We start from the raw sequence: 21,242 nt of genomic DNA, 5'->3' as shown, positions 1-21,242 counted from the left end.
CACTGTGCAGCCAATATAAAGAAACATTCACTTCCTACTGGCTGGTTAACATGTTAACAATATTTACAACACGTTTAACTATGTTACTGGTTACTAGTGTCAATTCCATACACTTATAAAACTACCATGCATACCAACATTCCTTTGAACAGATCGTTAATGTAACGCTAATTAATGGTTAATAGAACACCTGTTAAGCAGAGTGATACATGTAGTTAAAAGTCCCAGTGCTGTTGTACTCTATATCAGCACTCATGGAATGCCCCTCGTCCAATCAAATTACTTGGTTGGAACTGTTGATAATCTACTACAAAGACAAACTGCTGAACATCTTACACATCTTGAAACTCTCTGTTTTTCTGTGAGCTGCGCATGCACAGTAGCTGTGGCTATAATCCTTCTTGCAAATCCACAACCAGAGCACCATCTACTGAAAAGGTGTATTACCTCAATATAAACAGTACATGAAAATGTTAGCAAAGTTCACAATTATGTCTGTTTCCGTAAAACTAACACAGTAAAGTGGTTCTGGTGAACAATCTCAGCATGTCACTATTGCAACCTCATGTCTACAGTGTTGGCTAAGTCTCTCTTTTGGCTTCTCAGATAATAACATCTGATTAACCAGACAAGGCCTTAACACAGTCCACTTTACCAAGGAGTTTCTTTGGTGAAACATCCCGAGAGCTCTTGTACTTCTTGGATGAAGGAGAGTTGAAGATGAAGAGGTTAAAAAAATAGAAATATTAAGCAGGGCTAAATCTAGCCAGTTGATAATTACATAACAAGTGAGGCAACAATCAAAAAGTGTGGGGAAAAAAGTTTAGGATGGTCCCAGTCTAACTGCAAAAATATTAATATTTATTTACAACTTGGTTGAAGAAAAATTCAAGTCTGGATTGAAAAAAAAAAAACAAACAACAACCAGTGGCTGAACCCTGCTTGCGTCTCGTCCGAGTTCTACTTCTTTTAGCGACAGGTTGCCGTTCAGGTGTTTTTACTTGTTCATAAATGAAAGCAGTGTTGGAAGTCTTGATGAATGACAAGACAGTGGAAATAGTGGCAGGGATTGAATTGGAGGCCCTAGAAAAAGCGGAGGAGTTGTTTGACTGTGACAGAAGAAATATATACCACCACAAAGTTAGTTTCATTTCATTGTGCTGACCTCTCTCTCTGGCTCTCTGGCTCTGGCTCTCTCTCTCTAGGGTCCAGGTTGCTGCTCAGACTTCGCTGTGTCCTTTCATTACATCTACTCTGTGCAGCTGTATGTGTTGCATTACCTGACGTACCATCTGCGGCCATATGGATACAAATACAGATTCAGTCCTGATGAAAACACTGAACTTAACTCCACAACTAAGTCCATATAAAACCTGTGCACTAACTGAAGGACAGGTTGAGCATAAAGTATAAAATCCTTTTGTTGTTAAAGACCTGTTGTTTCCCTCAACCTGCACAACTGTGAAAACCTTGCTTATGATGTTTGGGGTGTCAGTGGATCTGTTTTACTAAACTGCCATATTGTGTGTATGAAGAAATGTAATTAATAATGTCTTCAATCAATCTTCCTTCCTTATTTCTGTGTTTTACAACTTGCATTTTACTTGAAGGGTGTCTCTTATAAACATGTATATACTGTATATTCTGTGCTGAAACTACTGTAAAAAGCTATAATAAATAAAAGTTATATAGCTGGACAGCAACAAGGGGTAAACCACACAAACATTGTGACAGTTGGAGTCCATGGGTGAAATATTGGGGAGATATCTCAAAGACAGAAAAAAAATTAAAAGTTTATTTTGTACTGGCTGCCAAAATAAAGAAAACATACATACATTGGTACATATTCTTATATATAGTTTGGATCTCATCTCACTGGCAGAATACACCACCAGCAGAACTGTAGCTTTGCCCTGATGCGTATATGATGAAGTATTTCATATCATTTGTTAAAAAAATGATCGTTTAGTTGTGTTATTCTCTAAGTTGACACTGTGAATGACAAAGCACTGGAATGATTGGACAGTTATGATCGACACTTAAAGAACTAGTTTGACATTTTGGGAAATGCACTTAGTCACTGTCTTTCCATGGGTTGGATGAGGAGATTGATACTGTTCTTATGCTTGTATGATAGAAGTGAAGATCTTTAAAAGACTACAAGACTTCTCACTTGCATTTATGAGTTATATGTATAGTTAGTCATCTTATTGTCTACCTGGTTTTGTATCTGAATTTATATTTAAATATACATACTGATCATAGTTTATATAAACATGTCTACCTGTTTATATGAATACATATGTGACTATATTTAAATGACTCAAATTTTGCATCTCTGCATATCTCTGTATCTATTAATATTTCTCTTTGTTATTTATTTTATTTTTCTGTGGTATTCTGGTGGGACTGTAATCACAACATATACAGTGTGCTTCTGACTTGTGGAACTCTACTGTCACTAAACTTTCACTTGAACAGTTTGAACACAGCCAGAGGCTTCAGCTCAGCCTCTAGCTGAGTTGCACTTTTGAAAAAGGTTATTGAAATGGGCAATTTTTAAGAAATTATATTTCATTTATTGAAAATTTTTGTTTAACATATTTTTCTATTCCTCCTGGTACTTTTACAGCATTGAACAATAAAAGAATACATATTTTACAATCAAGTGTGTCTCTATTGATACAACATTCATTATAATAGAGATTAAAGGATTTTGTTAAGATTAACTATAAAAGTTAAGTAATAAACACTGAAGTAACTACAACATCATGTAAAAATACCATAAACAGGTTAAGAACTGTCTGTCTGGTTAAAGAAAGGCCCTAAAGGCACCACTGACCTACAAACACTGACCCACAGAAACAATATGTAACAAAAGACAAATCCCACAATTTAATACCCTAAAATAAAACATGTTTTATAAACTGCTGGCTCCATAAACTGCATCTATAACAACAAGAAATTGACTATATTCACATTGCAGGTGAAAGTGCCTCAATTCTGATTTTCTTTTTCACATGGTAGAAGTTTGGTAATAATACATTTAAAGATGGTAACTGCTTAAAGTTGGTTGTAGTAACTGACAGTAACTGACAGAAACCTGTATGTAAAGTATGAGTCCCGTAACAACCTGCATGGAATAGATGGCATTTGCAGATGGTGATGTAAGGTTTGAATAAATTTTTGTTTGTCCACTGTACTGAAACATGGCACCTGGTATTCTGTAGCTGCCTCTGCCCCATGTTGCACTGTGACACATACAGTGACAGAGGTCCTGCTTCCCTTTCTGCACACCTCCATCATTACTCTGCTCTTGATTTACACTTCATCTACTTTGCATGTTTCCATTTTCGCACTTTTTACCACACTGTGATTCTAAGTTGCACATTACTTTTTACTTTTTGGACATTTTTCTATCCACTTCCACTGTCCACTAATGTTTATTATTATCAGTATTTAGGGTTCTAACCCCAAAGCTATTTAGTTAATTTGCTAACCATTTGTTAAATCATCATAAATCTCTGTGTATTTGTACTTATGGAAGAAGTGTGGAGCAACCAGCTGTGCAAACTGAGCCAAACTGAGCAATCAGCAGAGAGGGGCCTTGGTAAGAGTCCTGGTTGTTCCAGACTTCTTCATGTCAGATGGAGGACACTGTGCTTCTTCTTCCTTCAACCTGTAGCGAAAATGTTTTGAAGCTTTGAGACAATCCTGTCTCTGAGACCTTATATAGACAGGTGTGTGTCTTTCCACATCATGTCCAGTCAGCTGAGTTTACCACAGGTGGACTCCAGTCAAGGTGGAGAAACATCTCAGAGATGATCCAGAGAAATGGAGGAACGTGAGTTACAGTAAAGTGTCTGAATATTTATGTCAATGTGATATTTCATTTTTTACTTTTTAATACATTTGAAAATATGATTTTTTTTTTTTTTTTTTATGAGGCTGCAACAAAAAGTGAAGGGGTCTAAATACAAACTGTGTGTTCAGGGTAAATGATTATAATCACATGAAGTGTACTGGGGTCTGTATCATGATGTGAGTTTAATACGTCGTCCAGCTTAACTCAGGTAACACTGACTCACTTTGGACAGGGTTAGATCACCATGGTAACGTATGCTACAGAGCAGGTTACCTGATCAGGATGCCGAAAGCCTGACTACTGACCAAACAGATGTTGTTACAGATGAACAGAATGATAATTAAACAGGAATAGTTCTCAGCACTCACACAGACTAATACATGGTCATTATAGCTGTAAATTAATTGTACACGCTGTTAATTAGCTCTAAGTTTAATAAAAATATTTAGTCAGATAGACCAGGCATGAATTTCTCTTCTTCAGTTTGTAAGTGTATCAGTTTTTTTAGGTATCATGAAACAACAAGAGAAGCCAGATGTAACTAGAAAATAAATGATCAATCAATTCATGGATGTTCCATTAATTATTAGTCTAGCCTACTTGAAAAGGTCAACTATGTTTAAAAAGGTCAATTTAATTATTCCCACACTAATACTGGGATATTTCTACTTTTCTTACAGCTGTTTTATTCATGTTGCATTATCATACTGTGTCATGTTTCTTATTTTATATTAGAGTAACTACACTCGTGGTACTGAAGATGTGATGGCCTGTAATTAAGAACTCTGACCTTCAGGGGTCCCCTATAAAACTCAGAGTTAACTGAGCCAATTATCAGTTATCCAGGATCGCCACTGTAACTCAGAGAGTGACAGGCTGATGCCATGTCTACACAGAAAGCATGTTAGACGTGTTCTTCAGTCATTCTCTACACAGCAGTCTACACAGGTACAGTCCTACTGTTTGCATGTAAACACATCCCAAAGCACCGAGTCTACTTTCCCATGTAATCCACCTGTAACTACAGTGATTGTGTTTTGGGCTCTAAATGCTTCTTTGGACTGAACACCTGTGTAGACACACTTACACAGGACTGAAGCTGCTAACATGATACTAACATGATTCTAACATTCTGCTCTCACAGCGCCTTCTGTGTAGACACACTGTCAGCTCCTCTTGCTTTGTGATACCAGCCCTTGGTTATTCAACTCTAGAGCTAGACAACAATAGAAAGGAAGTGAAAGTGAAAATAAAGCCAGTTGTATGTGGGATGCCATGCTGAACTAGTGTTTATGATGGTCCTGTCAGCTTGTACTGGTTCGTAGTTGGTTTACATCCTGGGCAGATATAAGTGGTTCTCCAGACTTAGTGGACAGCTAATGTTGTGTGCAGCATTTCAGAATTGAAAAGGAGCACCTGCAGTGTGAACGTAGCCTGAGAAACAATGATGAGGGCCACATCAGCTCTCCATCATCTCCTTCACCTGCAGCAGTTCACAGCAGCAGCAGCTGCTAGGCTGAGCTCTAGTCAAACAATAAAACCTGCGTCATCAGTCCAATCTGTTCCTCAGTGACGCGGATGGAGCATGTTAGCTTTACACACACCCTTTCTCTCCAAACACAGCCTTTTACGTGTAGACACAGGAATTCCTGCAGTTGACTTCAGTCTCAAAGTTGTTTGCATTGCCCTGACAGCCTCCGTACCAGAACTGGGCACAGGCGTTGGCCTCGGGGTCATAGTACCACTTGACCACATACTGCCGACAGGGACCTGGGTCCAGAGGCTGGCTGCAGCCTTCATCTGAAAGGACAAGAAAGGTGCAATGAGTGGACTGTTTCATCATGCTCACTGGGTACCCAAACTTTAAACAGGTCGGGAAAGGTTCTGTCCTCTGTCCTGTAGCTCTCTTGTCTGCATGTCAATATGTTTATTAGTTCCCTCAGTCCCTTTACAGTCACACAGTTGTAAAGTTCAGCCCATTATAATCTGTTCAAGAAATATTCAGATCCTTTACTTAAGCAAAGTAGAAATACTACAATAGGAAAATACTTTAAAAACCTGAAGTAAGTACAGGCATATTATCAGTGAAATAGATGGAGTACTTTATTGCAGTCAAAAGGAAAATTAGAATTAAAGTATCTAAACCAAAACTACTCTATACACATGAAAATGTGAGCGTTATATTATTATATGATATTTGAGCAGTATAACTAATGTATTAATGTGTAAGTAGCTTTTACTTATAGCTGATAGCTTCTATAATGAATATAGTAAAAAAAATGCATGTTTAAATTTGTAAGAAGCTGAGCTTTGTGTGTTTGATCTATAGATTTAGATTTAACATACAAACTACAATACTAATGGTAATACTCAAGTAAAATACAAGTATCTAAAATGTGTACATTTATTCAAGTACTGTATTTAAATAGATTCCACCACTGAGTCTGCTATACTAAATTACAAAAATAACACAGTAAAAACAGTAAACCACAGACCCCCACCAAGGCCAATGTCAAACATCATACACCGGACTTGAGAGGAAAAACATCAAATTCATAGTAAATGATCCAGATCTGCCCCATAATTGAAGGGGTTCCTCCCTGGCCAATGCTCCTTCCCTCCACCAAGGTCAGTGCAAATCGGTTCAGTAATCTTTGCATAATCCTGCTGACAAATAAGCAAACATGGGTGAAAACAGAATCACCTGGTCAGAGGAAATGAATAAAGAGAAGAAAGGGCACCCCCAATTGAGGAACAACTTCATCCTCATATTATAATAATCTCTCTCTTCCTGCCTGACAAAAGGAAATTACTTGTGAAACAGAGGTGTCAAGATTTCACACAAAATGTGATAAGCAGACTTATGTTGCGTTGCACAACTCCAGGTTTCCTGTCATGTGGCTGTAGTAAAGGAAGGCCACACACTTACCAGGAAGATCAAAGAGATCATATGTAGTATCATCAGTTGATCTGCTTGTTTACCTGGCACTGACGAGTCTGTCAGGGGTGGAGGAGGAGGGCTGACAGGAGCCTGGGTGCTCTTTGCCTCGTGCAACCAGTCAGTTGGAGTCTGAGGGCCCACTAGGGAGGTCACCCTATGGCCCTGCTTCCCTCTGCCACTGGGAGAGGTAAATGTGGCGTCTGGGAGACTGTTCCAGGGCTCCACCAACAGTTTAGTATCAACCAGGTTCTCCTCAGGCCACCCTGACTCCAGGGGCTGTACAGTTGGTACCTCCACTGTCTGTACTGTGAGTTCATGCTGGGAAGCAGAGGATGAGCTCAAATCAGACACATTATATCTTTATATTCTTGAATGTAATCTTAGCAGAGACATAACCAGGTGAACATTGTGTCAGCTTTCTATAGCAATCTGTCCAGACTACCTCAATTGGGAATATTCATGGTCCCCAGAGGATGATTTTGTGGTCCCTGTTTTCTTTTTTCTAGTGTCATCCAGCCAAATCCCCCCCTTGATAACTATAGTATCTCAACAGATAATGGACTTGATTTGTAGAAAATTTGCCGTGGGCTCATGGTGCCTATAGGATGAACCCTAAGGTTTTCAGTGACACGAGATCTCCTCTTGTACGGATAATATGATCACATTTTATCAACTATTCAGACTGTCAAGTATCCATATCATATCGAAATACAGTGTTGGATATGCTCTAATCCAGTGGTTTCCAATCTGTGGGCTGAGGCCCACTGGTGGGCCGCAAAGGTATTACGAGTGGTCCGACAAATCATTTGCAAAACAGTACAATTTTGGTGAAGAGATGTAATTATTTAAAAAAAAAATAGAAATCATTTTTAAATGTTTTAAAACATAATCTTTACATTAAAATGTTTAAAAACTCTGTTATTGTTTTTTTTCTTTTTTTTCACCGTGATAAGACAATGATAGCAACTTTTATGTTGTCACTGCTAGACCACATCATATACTTGTTTACTATCTTCAGGATCTTCTCCTGTCTGTTCAGTCCTGAATGTTCGATTGTTATCCTCAAAATAAACAGTGCTCTGAGAACGTATTTGGCCTCTGTATTGTTACACGGTCGGATGTGGGCCATGAGATTTTTAAGTGGAACATGAGTTGTTTGTCATGTTCACAATGTTAGCTTATGTTAGCATGCTAACATTTGCTAATTAGCACTTAACTCAAATTACAGCTGAGGCTGTAGTGTTTAGTATTTAGTAATTTAACTAATAAAAGATAAAAACTGATTAATTGATGATGGTGCGAGAAGAAAAGGGAAAAACAGAGTTATTATATTTCACCCAAAACTTCATGGCAATCCATTCAGTCATTGCAGAGACACTCAAAACTAAAAATGTCAACCTCAGGAGTGCAGCAGAGGAAAAGTCAGGGCATCACTAAAGTCAGTAGGGTTGATCCTCTGAGGGCCACGAATGTTGTCAGTTGTTGAGATATTTCAGTATGGACCAACAAACTGACCAACACCCATGTCACTAGAATGGCTAAAAAGACAGTAAACACCATTTTTAATAGATATTTCATACAAAAATGTAATGTTTTTAAATGTCTTAATGAAAACTCACACAAGCAACGTTCATGTATAAGATAACCCTGTGATAAAGTCACACAGAGCTGTTGGCCTGTGAGTGGCAGCAGCAAGGAAGAACACCTGCCCAGTGCTGGTGCTACATGGTTCGCCTCCATCAGTGATGTAAGCCTGGTCTAGCACCCCTAAGAGTCTATGACTAAATAATGAGTCCCCATGCCATTGAGTAGAGATGAAACGGTTACTGGTTTCACACTAAATCATGGTAAAAATACCAGACGATTAATATTACCATTTAAATTTTACTATCGCTATAACAGTGGTTAATTACTGGGGTTAATTTTAAATCACGTTAGGTACTGTACAGCATCAGCCAGCAACAGTCTCCTATGCTTGGCAAGCAATGTGCATTCTAATACCTTTTCACACCAAAATGATCAGGTATAAGTGGGTTTTTTAAACAAGGGTAAAGGACACACAACAAGCGATGTCATCACTTGCAATTAAGGAGCACACACACAGACGCAGGGAGAAGCAGTGAGCTGCTAGCCGCTGTGCAAACTGGTAAAACATGTCCATCGTGTCTCAAAGCCGGGTTGATGCTCCTGTCAATGTGAGGCGCTTTGATCTGTGATTGTGTGTTTTTGAAACTTATTTCAGGGCTGCAGTTCACTCTTTCATCCCTGAGCAGTATATCTGTGGTGTTTCTGGTGTAACAACACCATGCTGGACAGGTGACAATAGGTGGTAATACATTTTCTATTCCCTTGTTCACACAGTGGGCATGCAGCAGGTAAACTCAGTATTGCTACTGTCCTCATCTCTAGAGTTGAGTATTTTAAATGCAAGGTTAAATGTTCACCATATTTTCTAGTATCGAATCTATCAGTGTTTCCATATGAGATAAAAGGAGCGTTACTTGTATGTTCTCTTCCTCTGGGAACTCTTTGTCCTCTGGAACCTCTGGGTGGATTTCCACAGATGGAAAGACTGAATGTGGTTGAAAGGCCATCGTGTCATCCTGTTCACATATCCGACTCAGGATTTGGCTTTCCAGGGCTGCCCCAAAACAAAGACATGACAACATTATATAAATTATGGTTAGAGATTGTACTCATCACATAGGATGACAGAGGTAAGAATTATAACAGGTGAATACATGAATAATCAATGTTTGAAGAACCTTCTCACTTTGAGGCGGCAGCGCTAACCACTGCAACATGTGAATAAGTTGTTGGAGTTGTTCCATCATTTTTGACGAAGCAGTTTCCTTAAACACATCCCAGATTTCTGTGCTGGACCAGTGGAGGTATGAGCACGACTGACTGAGAATTCTCAACTCAGCCAGGTTTTATAGCAAAAAAAGTAGATGATGGGTGGAGGAGGGGATTTGAAATGCTTCATGAACAGAGGCAGCACCAGCACCTACCACTGCAGGTTTTGACCAGGAAAATCTCCAGTCACCCGAGACTCACAGTAAACAAGGTCTTAATATTCTGCTCATGACTGGGTTGATGGTGAGATAAATAACATTTACTCATCAAGTTTCATTCCTTATAATTAGTTTAGTATAATTAGTAGTAAAGCCGTATTATAAACAGCCAAATCATATTCTCTCCCATCATAGCCCAACTCATTACACAGTTAATTTGTTCAGCTAGTAATTAACTCTGTTCTTTTTCTCCACTTTTTATCTTGATTATCAGACATTACATTTAAACCTGTATTAGCAGTTAGTAGTTAATATATTCTTTATTTAGAATCAGTCAGGGGTAGAGAAGTCACAGCTTCTGATATTGGGCTGATTGGAGACATATTAATAAATAAATAAAAAGGTTCCCCACAAACGGGTGGAGGTGCCCTATTTAAGGTGGATTTTTAATTTCTAAAGTGTGGTTTTTGTTATGCTACATTGGTGTTGTAGAGGACGTGCAGAGTGAGCAGAGCTCTGACAGCTTCAGCACACCGCCATGATTAAAATGCTGCCTTGTTACAGTGAGAAGAATCAACATGTTAGTGCAGCAGTGGCATGTTGACTCCACAGGTTTAGCTTCATTAAAGTCAAAAAGATCTATCTACATAATACCTAATTAATTGTAATGACAGGTTGTTATAATCGATTAGTGCTGTATTGATCAGATAAATGTATCAACATGCCAGTGTTGATGCCAATGATGATGGTGATGATGATGATGATGATGTGTGCTTGCTTACTGGGGAGTGTCCTGAAGTCATCTATAAGGTAGACGTGCTCTTCATCAGGATCAGAGGCGATAGCGTTCATCTCAGCCTGGAACTCTTCGGACAGAGGGTCGGTCCTGTTCACCACTCCGATAACAAACATCTCGATCCCCTCTGCATGGGCCTCTGTGGCTGTTTCTTCAAACTGCATGACATCACGTGGGTCGGCCTGTCCATCGGTCAACACCACCGCCACTTTCCTCACACCAGGGCGTGAGGCCTGGAACAGCTGGTTTGCTCTGTGGATGGCGCTGCCAGTGAAGGTGCCCTCACCTAGATAGGGCATCTTCCTGACAGCGGCCTTGACATCTTCCTGGCTGTATTGCTGCTGCAGACTGACCACCACCATGTCCACGTGGCTGTAGAGGACCACGCCGATCTGGCTAGCCTCTCGGCTCACAGAGACCCGGTCAATGAGAGCGTTCACAAAGTCCTTCACCAGCTCAAAGTTTTCTGGTCCCACGCTTTCAGAGCTGTCGATCACAAACACCAGCTCCAGAGGGCTCTCTCTGCACTTCAGACCACAGCCTAGACAACAAATGTAACACTTACATTACAACTGTGACAAAAGTGCGGGAGCAGATACAAAAACATGACAAACAAAGCTGTAGCTGTGTCCCAGTTCTCTCATCCTTCAGAGGCTGCATTGAAGATCGATTGTGTTACAGCAGCGCAACTAGACTGTCCCATTTCAAAGGCTCCTTCTACTGCAGCAGAGACATGTGGCCTTCTTTTCCTGGGTAACAGGTGAATCCTTCATGGTGCAAAGTTTCCCAAGATTCACTGCATGCCAGTAATGAAAGCAAACAACACTGACAGAGAGCCCACAGATTACACTTTTACGTAATGTAATCTCAGTTCTCAGTTTTTGGGAAAAAAAGTTACATGTTGTCGTGGTTGCTAGGCAACAGCTCCTCATTTAGATTGAGCCTTTGCGGTCTACGATGGCATCCTCCAAAGGATGCAACCTCTGAATTGGGACACAGCTTGTGTCTCCATGCAGCTAATTTTACCTAATGCCTTGTTCAGATCCAACCGCTTTTGTCTTGACTCAACTGTACAGCATGTTTCAAAGCATATTTTTCTTGTTTTTGTTTCTAATATTTTGTCCACTTAATTTACATTCATTACATTTGATTACCAATGATTGCTGCAAAACTTGACAAAAATATGTGATTTACCACAGATTTCCCTTATGATTCTGATGACCTCTTCTCTCTGTGGAAGATGAAAAAATTAGGTATTAACATTTAATGTTAAAATGTACAACTCGTGTTATTTGTGTCAGTCACTTTACTCACTGTCAGTCCTGGTTCACCCTTTTCTCCAGGTCTTCCCTGTAATTAAACTCACATTAGGAGGTAGAGTGATAACATTGTCTTAGGATGATTTCGTGAGGACAAATACATGGTGATGCTCTGATCACTATCAAATACATTTTATCCTGATGTTTTCCACTGAATACTGGAGACTGTGTTAGCATTGTATGAACAGACACAAAAAATCTAAAAATATGATTACATTTATTGATGATTATAATTTTAAATATAAAAAACTGCAGAAAACAGCACCACTCTTTCTAGGTTTTATGTGTCTTATCAAATAAAAGGTAACTGAGCTCTCATGTACACAACAATATGATGCCAAAGTTAAAGGTCTGTGTAGTCTAAAGGTAGATGTCCATATGTTCTTTGATAATAAAGCAGGTCTAGATTCTATATTAATACTGGGAAAGAATCAAAGTAGCTCAGAGCCTCCTCTCTTTTGATTGGCTCACCGACCTGTTGTTACTAGAGCTCCAGAAAGAAGCCTGAGAGAGGAGATGGTTCTTAAAACTACAAATCTTCTTATGGATCAACATTTCAACAACTTAAACCTGTAGGCTACATAGCTTGATCAGTTGTGTGATTCAGACAATCATATTGTTTTACACTGCCTATATTAGTGCCATGTTGTATGTATAGCGCAATATTACACACACAACAGCATATTGACTGAGATAGGATTCTAAAAGTAGGACAGAATTTACTTATATTGGTTTTCTCTTGTTTTGTTTAGGAGATTGTTGCAAAACCAAGAAGATGGGACATGCTGCATTACCATTGGTCCAGTAGATCCAGGTTCTCCATAGTCTCCCTTGTCTCCTTTTTTTCCCCGGTCTCCAGGAATGCCTCTGTTACCCTGAGTGTGTGTGAAATCACTCTTTATTACAGCAGATCTTAGACACTGATAATCTAATGCCAAATTGTGGCAGGCCATGCTACCACTGGCATATGAAGTAGCTGTATTGAAGTACCTTCTCTCCTGGAAGCCCATCCCCTGGTGCTCCCCGAGGGCCAACTGGACCCTGAAACCCAGGCTCTCCCTAAGAATAAAGACTGATGAATTGGTGAGAGCGACAAGGGTATCATCAGCATACAGCGCATTTACCACGATGTGGCTTCTAATGCACCTTCTTACCGTAAGGGTTTGTCGTTCAGCCATTCACACACACACTCACACAATGGCGACTGAGCTGCCATGCAAAGCTCTGGCACATGGCAACTTAGCAGTCAGTGTCTTGTCCAAAGACTCCTTTACATGTGGACAGGAGCCTGGGATCAAACCACCGACCTTCTGATTAGAGGACTACCTGCTCCACCTTCTGAGCCACAGCCTCAATAATGGATGAATGAATCATCATCATTGCCCATCCTCGCTGAACAACATACCAGAGCTGGAATAAATGTGTGATCCCATTGTCTTGACTTTCAGTATACTAGCGTTGTCACTGTTTCTCTTGCCTACCTTAGGTCCCTGGATGCCCTCTCCTGGAGGTCCTGGGAGGCCTGGTGGACCAGGCTGCCCTGTAGAGCCCTGGGAATACAATATATTATGGCAATTGTCCAGATGTAAGGCTAATGTCATTATGATATGAAGAGGAAATGGTTTATAAAGACAACAGAAACTGTTAATACTGTATGTACACTCACTGACCTTTGGTCCATAAAGTCCGATTCCAGGAGGACCCGATGGGCCCGGGACCCCTGGTAAGCCTCTGTCACCCTGACACACAAAATAAATACAACAAACTTGGACTAAAATTTCTTTCTGCTAGTTATCCATCGTATGCAGCCCAACCAGATTTTTAGTTCCATTTCTGCTCCTGTGAAGTCGGGTCACAGTTTTACCAGTTGATATAGTCCAATGTAAACAAATCCACAATTATGAGGAGGTCATTTCTGCTTTGGTGGGTGTGGGAACTGATGTCCAGCAGTTAAAACTCATGCTGTGAATCAGCTTTAGGGTTACATTATGCTATGACCTGGGTCTCCACCCTTTTTTCCTCTGAGAGCTCCTCATGTCTTATATTACTGGTTACATTTATTCACACATTGTATCAATACACTCAAACTGAACTCACATCAGTCATGATTCAGTCAGACCTGAATACACAGACATGAAAACACCACAGTAAATAAACCTCCATAAGTCTGATTAGAGATCAGAGAAAGAAGAAGCTCCTCAGTCAGTGATCAGTGACAGCTGTCACTACATCAATGGTTCATAACAGACAGAAAGTTAGATCATTCACTACACTTCATCTTACAAAATGTAAACAAACATTGGGAAAATAGAAAAAAGTTGATATCTGTTGTGTTATCAGAAGCGTTGCTATAACTGCATGTGGCCTTCAGCTGATCTGATGTAAACAAACTTATTTGACTGGCAACTGACAGATAATGATGTGGTATTGGGTGTTGGGGTGGGCTGGGGCAGATTTACTGAGTGAAGTTATGTTGCTTAAACTTTGAACTACACATCCATGGTTTGTACAAACTATATTCTCCGAACCTTTGTTGTGAGCTACTGTAAAACAGGGGGAGCTACTGGTAACTCACAAGCCAACTGTTGGAGACCCCCGTGCTATGAACATTGCAAATAAATATTTGAAAACTGTTTAATGTTGAATGGTACTGCAGTTCCCATCAGCCTCAGCAAATGTCCCTCTGAGGCCTTGGGGACACATCAGTACACTTACCCCAACTTCATGAATTCATGATTTAACACTTGCGCCTCACCTTAGGTCCAGGTAGTCCTTTCCCTTCAGGTCCTGTCTCTCCTTGCACTCCTGCTAAGCCAGGCAGTCCCTGATGATCAAGGATAGGTTGTTCATTCGTCATCCTTTCTTTCTTATTCATTGAATACAAGCGCAACTGTACCCTTAATGTTTGATGACTGTTCCTTCTTACCTGTGGTCCTGGGAGGCCATCTCCCTTCATCCCCGGTGGCCCAACAGGCCCAGTATTTCCTTTGGTACCCTGAAAAGGAATCATGAGGACAGTAAAAACACTGTCGGGGATGAACACAGCAAGAAAAGAAATAGGGACGTGACAAATTAAAGGAAAACCAACATAGAGTCTCAGTCAGGTGTTGTTCCACCACATGCTGCCAGCGCAGCTTCAGTGCTCCTTGGCACTGATTCTTCAGGTCTCTAAACTCTACTGGAGGATGAACCATTCTTCATAAACATATTCATCATGTGGTGTTTAAATGATGGTGGTGGAGAGCGCTGTCTAACACGCCGCTCCAACACGCTGCTCCAACATCTGATACCTGCTGTATGCTCACATTATAGAGGCCTGGTGATTCTACAAAGCAATGTCAATAAGGTTTCTCTGATTCTGATTGTTCGTGTCTTTGGATAAGGAAGATGTCAAGAAATATGTGACATCAGCATATACAGTACAGCACTGCTACATAGCTGAAGCAGGTTCCATAGTGTACAAATGTGTGATGTATTGATAGGATGATTATATTGTGCTTGTGTTCAGGAGATCCTTTGTCCCCACTACCATCAGATTGTATACCTCAACACCTCAACCAAAGGAAGTATATTTATTGATACTAATGAGCTGCTGGACACCTGAATTTCCCCATCTATCTATCTGTTACCTTTGGTCCAATGATTCCTATTCCAGGTTCTCCCACTGGTCCAGCTGCTCCTATAGGCCCAGGATCTCCCTGTTATATGGACAAGAGAACACACATACTGACTGAATAAATAAGGTTCATAATATAAGCAGTACATTTTATTTATTTATTTATATACGACATATAAAAATAATTTAAAATTTTGTTTTGTGCTGTGTATCAGGACACTGCAAGAAAACAGTGGTAAACAGTTTAGTCATTGTTCTAAACCAGGGCACAGTCTATATTAACATGTAAGCAACCAGAACGACTCTGGTAATGATTTGAAAAATGAACGTCAAGCGTCTTTGGCATACTTATCCATTACTCCATTATATCTGGACACCTGCTCCTGCTTACATAGCCTCGATGCGGGGTCCCCCAAGGCTCTGCCCTTGACCCCATTCTTTTTACCATCTACATGCTGTCCTTAGGTAAAATCATTCAGAAACGTAACATCTCTTACCACTGTTACGCTGATGACACTCTATCTTGAGAGAGAGTGCCTTGAGGATATAAAAGCCTGGAAAGCTCTAAACCACCTTCAGCTGAACCAGGAAAATTCTGAAGAAGTTCTTCTTGGCCCCCAGGACTCCATTGTCTCGATCACCAGTAACCTCGGCCATCTTTCCACCTATATTAAGCCCTACACCAAAAACCATGGCATAATCTTTGACTCTGCCTTCAAGTTCTTCCTCTCATTTACTGACTTACAAAAAGTCATCCATGCTCTTATATCCTTCAGGCTTGACCACTGTAACTGCCTGTACTCTGGAATCAGTCAGTTGTCCTTGTCTCGCCTGCAACTAGTCCAGAACGCTGTGCCCGGCTTTTGACTGGTTCTATGGGGACAGATCACATTACTCCTACTTTGGCCTCTCTCCGTTGGCCTCACTGTCCCTCGCACTAACCTTAAACACAGAGTGGCCCCCAGACTGTGGAATATCCTGCCCATATCTATCAGATCTGCTCCATCCATCGACTCCTTCAAATCCAAGCTCAAAACACTTTTATACTCAGTAGTGTTCGACCCAAGATCAGTTGTCTCCCTCATTTCAGTCTGCTTGCTTGTTTTTGTCATGCTGTTTTTATTATCTGTTGATGTTTTTGTTTCTCTGTGTTGTTTGTGTTTTCTAAGTGTTCCAAGTGTACAGCACTTTGGTCAACTGTTTGCTGTTTTTCACTGTGTTCTGATTTGATTTGATTTGATTTGATTTGATTTGATTTGATTTGATTTGATTTGATTTGATTTGATTTGAAGTGACCCCTTGTGGTCTGCTAGTAAATTTGATAAAATATCATGTTTTAAATACTAAATTACTGTCTGTCAGTGACCACAAAGCCTGGTCATGAGTCACAAACAAGAGAGATGACACAAATGAATTTGCAACAGCCATCTGTTTGTGGTTAAGGCTGCATTGTCCGCATCTTGAATAATGAAAAATGTCATGACTGTGCAGGTGCACCATGCATGTTTAACTGTGTACATGAAGGAAAAGTAGTTTTAGGTCTTATTTTCAGTAGTTATGGTCGTCATTAATTTTCTCACAAACTCGATGCTCAATAGGAGTCAGAGCAGGAACTTTACCTTCCTGTGGTTAATCTGTAATTGCATAGAGAAACTGTGTGCACACAATGACAGTGAATACACAAGGTCAAGGTCAAACAGAGAGGGAGTCTGTAATATCCACCACATTCATGTTTGCCTTTTACTGGTGAATGAAAACGTGTGTGTGTGCTACCTGGGTGTCATTACCTTTGGTCCTGGTAAGCCACGTCCAGCAGGTCCGGGTAAGCCCACCAATCCTAGGCTGCCAGGTTCTCCCTGAACACAACAGTCAAACATTAAGCTGCCAGCAGATAAAACCGTCCTGTCAAGATTCCACAACAGCTTCTTCAGCAATATTTTGCATTAAAGCTTCTAATAAGTTATTTTTTTCCAGTGTTCTGAAGCTATCATGTCTAAAATTCATTGTTACAACCCGCAGAAAAACATAACCATAGCATTTGTGATGTCACCTGCTTGTGTCTGCACATTTTCATTCTTTGGTCTTTTGCTTCTGTCATCTCAGAAGTTACTGCGCACACATACAGAAATGTAATATATGACTTATGCGTCCCTATTAGGGTTGTCACAATATTAGAATTTCAAACTTGGATACTGATACCCAGGAAAATAGCTGATACTCAATAGCATTTTCGATACCACAGGGAGAAAAAATGACCCTAACCCTTTTTAAAAAAAATTAAGATTAGAACAATACAAACAATAACATCAATACCACACTATTTTTAGGTTGTCTGAGGTAGTGTACAAGAAACAAAAGTGTAAGGTGTATATATGTGACATGCAAATGTATTCAGCTACAGCCCTGTTTATTGTCTGTGCTTCTGGTGGCTTGGCACCATATTTTCGTTGCTGATCAAATAGAGTTGTAGGGTAGGCTGCTGTTGTTTCTGTCTAGTTGCTGGTCGACTTTTCTCAGCTTCAATCTGGGACTTTAAGAGAAATATAACACTTTTCAGACACAAATAACTGTATTATCCTGTTAAATTAACACTGTCTATTAACATTACAGATGGGCAGGACTGATAATGTTTTCTGCCAAGCTCCCACATTAATGTTTGTTGTTTTATTATTTTATCATTAGCCATAGCCACTAGCTTAATGATAACTTAACAGACAACTGATGTGGCAATCGGCTAATTGCTAATAGTTAAATGGCTAACGTTAAACAGTGCTTTTGCTTTTTTCATTTTCAACTAAAACAGGTTGCGAAAGTCTTGCCATGTTAATTTAGTTTTATGCTGTTGACACCAGCTCAGTGTTGTGAACGTCAACTAGCATTCACTGTGTTCAGCTGCTAGTGAGAGGAAAGGCTGTGTGCCTGCCTGTCTGCAGTGCTGCTGTATGAAGCTGTGTGTCAACTGGAGGAGGCGAAGACGGCACTACTGTTATCGATACTGTTGCAAATGAGTATCTAATCCGATACTAATTTTTAGTATAGATTAATATTGATTTTTTTTGACAACCTTAGTCCCTATATAGTGATGTTGCCATACATACTTGTATCATTATTACATATCCTCTGGATATATAAATGCACTGCTCAAAAAAATTAGGGGAACACTTAATCATCACAGTATAACACCAAGTCAGTTAAACGTCAGGTATATCAATCTGTCCATTTAGGACGCACAAGTGATTGTGAATCTGTGAATTTCACCTGCTTTGGTGCAAATTAAAGTGACAACAGGTGTCTGACTGATCCAATAAAAATATAGCAGATTTCAGATTTCACTCATACAAACCAAATCCTGCAAGGTTGGATGTGTGGCTGAGAGCGGTGACTGGCTCAGTTTGTGAATACAGGCTGTGTGCATTCCTATAATCAAAAAACACATGGACATCTACCTTTATACTAAATGGATCGTATGGATCAAAATGACTATATGTAATGTGAAAGGGGTTGCTCTTAGTGATCGACCCACAGACAATTATCACGAGCATTGTTTTGGTTTTATGACCCACAGCTTTGCCATTTAGTTCAGTCTGACGGTTCTCATCAACCTTGTACAATCGTTTTTTATAAGACTGCTACAGTGTTCCCCCTGGCTACAGACTGGAGGTGAAAACGTTAAACTGGTGTAGCTTCAACTTGACTGTGGACTTCAAAAGTGGAAGTTTCCAGCTGTCGTGTGGGACTACTACAGAGCCCCTAAAGCCCTGAAAGGTGATATTTTTTATCTGTTATATGCGTAGTAGTAAGTAGTGGAAACAAATATCTGTATAGTAATGGCATTAGAGGCCTATACCTTGGAGACCACAGGTATAAGTTGCGTTTAAAGCGTTAAAGAGTTTGTTGATTTCTCAGCTTACAATACACCCAGTAATTCACACACCAAAAGGTTTTGAATGATGAATCAATGTGCCAGAGGTAATTGGGTCCCTTTGTGAAGTACTGTTTCCTGTGAAGTCTGTATATTGGAACCTCAGGATCCAGCACAGCTAATATGACTCTAACTTCTTCTTTTTTCACTTTAAGGCCATTTACATCCATCTATCTCCATGCGTCTTCCCCGGACCCTGTGATTGTTCCTGGATGAAGTCAATGACAACCTAACTCTGTGTAGTCCTTCTGTTGGCTGAGCCTGTATGACATTCCAAGATTAAAATAAAACTTGATTAGCTGAGCTCTCTCCATTATGGAGGCTGTGTGCATCTGAAGTTGTAATAGACACATATACATTTATAGTAAATTAACTTGTGATGACATGATAATAACTTCTGATAATAACTGCTGATCTGATCTTAAACCTCTGTGACTGTAACAGCTATCTGAACATGACCTTAGCTGAGTCCCTGAAATGCTGGATGTCCCACCTACAGCAAGCAGACATATGAACCTGACATGAGTAACCTGTATTTAACAGACCTTAGCTCCAGCAGGGCCGACGGGGCCTGGAGAGCCTGACAGTCCCCTTGGCCCACGGTCACCTCTATCTCCCTGTGGAAGAACACACAGACGCGCGCACACACATACACACACACACATGCAAGCACGCACACGCGCACGCACACACACACACACACACACACACACACACACACACACACACACACACACACATATACTGTAACAGGAAGCAAAGCTCACCTATGCCTCGGCTCTGAAAGGTAAATACAGCTAAATACAATGATTCACTTGGTCAACTTGGCCTAAGTCAATGAAGCCACTGTCAGTGCTGGTATGTAAATATGTACCTAAAGCACTTGAATTAAATGATTTACATATGTGTTTTTACAGCGTGCATGTCCAGAAATATCGCATGTGAGGGCTCTGAAAACAAACGTGTTCATGTTGAACACACAGCAGTAAGGAGACTGGGACTAGAACACATGGGCAGCAGCTGCACTGTGAGCGACTAAAGATTACCTTTTCTCCAGGGATACCTTTACCCAGTGCTCCCTCTTGGCCATGCAGACCTGGCAACCCCATCTCTCCCTAGATTAAACACCAGATGAACCAGCATCACAGCATGAAACAAAATGACATTTTCTATTGAATGGCAAGCTGGTTAGTAAGTGGTCTGAAAATTACAGTTCACGTCAGGTAAGATGAAATGATGAGAAGATAAACTGTGAGCTGATATGGCATATTTCCATGAGGCGGGAGCTGCCGGAGGAAGGCTGCGTTATCAAATTCCAGCAGTCACCAATGCTATTATAACAGTAACATGACCAGCAGATCTACACACAGCAGTGCTATGTAAATATACAGCAGTGCTATGTAAATAGTGGCTGATATTTGAAACTGCAGTAGAAGAACATGTTTAATGTCTTCCAGCTCAGTCAGGTCAGTCCCTCACACATTTTAGAATAAAACTGGTCAGACACTTGATAAAATGTTGGTATGAGGCAATCACTAGTTAAAAGGTGGAGCATTTCATCTCTAGATCAGTGGTTCCCAACCTGTGGGCCATGAGGTATTACAAGAGGGCTGACTAATCATTTGGCAAACAGTATAATTTTGGTGAAAAGATGTAATTTTAAAAATATGTAATTAATAAAAATATATAAATAATGTTTTAAAACAAAATGATCCTTAGAAACTTAAAAAATGTTTTAAAAAAAACTCCTTTCACTGTTTTTTTGTCCT

The 21,242-nt window shown here is 40.1% G+C and overlaps 1 protein-coding gene across 1 annotated transcript in view; it reads right to left on the bottom strand.

Moving 5' to 3' along the window:
* Nucleotides 1-5,492: 5,492 nt before the first annotated feature.
* col28a1 (collagen type XXVIII alpha 1 chain) overlaps nucleotides 5,493-21,242 on the bottom strand; it is a 31,714-nt gene continuing 15,964 nt past the window's right edge. The window contains exons 19-34 of the mRNA XM_022746652.1: nucleotides 20,520-20,588; nucleotides 20,019-20,090; nucleotides 17,339-17,407; nucleotides 15,565-15,633; nucleotides 14,862-14,930; nucleotides 14,691-14,759; nucleotides 13,606-13,674; nucleotides 13,417-13,485; nucleotides 12,926-12,994; nucleotides 12,730-12,810; nucleotides 11,931-11,966; nucleotides 11,811-11,847; nucleotides 10,603-11,157; nucleotides 9,308-9,447; nucleotides 6,848-7,124; nucleotides 5,493-5,665 (exon numbers count right to left, since the gene is read on the bottom strand). Coding sequence (XP_022602373.1) covers nucleotides 5,493-5,665; nucleotides 6,848-7,124; nucleotides 9,308-9,447; nucleotides 10,603-11,157; nucleotides 11,811-11,847; nucleotides 11,931-11,966; nucleotides 12,730-12,810; nucleotides 12,926-12,994; nucleotides 13,417-13,485; nucleotides 13,606-13,674; nucleotides 14,691-14,759; nucleotides 14,862-14,930; nucleotides 15,565-15,633; nucleotides 17,339-17,407; nucleotides 20,019-20,090; nucleotides 20,520-20,588 — 1,923 coding nt within the window. The remainder of the gene's footprint in view (nucleotides 5,666-6,847; nucleotides 7,125-9,307; nucleotides 9,448-10,602; nucleotides 11,158-11,810; nucleotides 11,848-11,930; nucleotides 11,967-12,729; nucleotides 12,811-12,925; nucleotides 12,995-13,416; nucleotides 13,486-13,605; nucleotides 13,675-14,690; nucleotides 14,760-14,861; nucleotides 14,931-15,564; nucleotides 15,634-17,338; nucleotides 17,408-20,018; nucleotides 20,091-20,519; nucleotides 20,589-21,242) is intronic.

Source organism: Seriola dumerili, unplaced genomic scaffold, assembly GCF_002260705.1.
Source record: "Seriola dumerili isolate Sdu_G_001 unplaced genomic scaffold, Sdu_1.0 BDQW01000108.1, whole genome shotgun sequence".
In the NCBI taxonomy this organism is placed as follows: domain Eukaryota; kingdom Metazoa; phylum Chordata; class Actinopteri; order Carangiformes; family Carangidae; genus Seriola; species Seriola dumerili.
The sequence above is the reverse complement of the archived record's forward strand: the minus strand, read 5'-3'. Positions and strand labels throughout refer to the sequence as shown.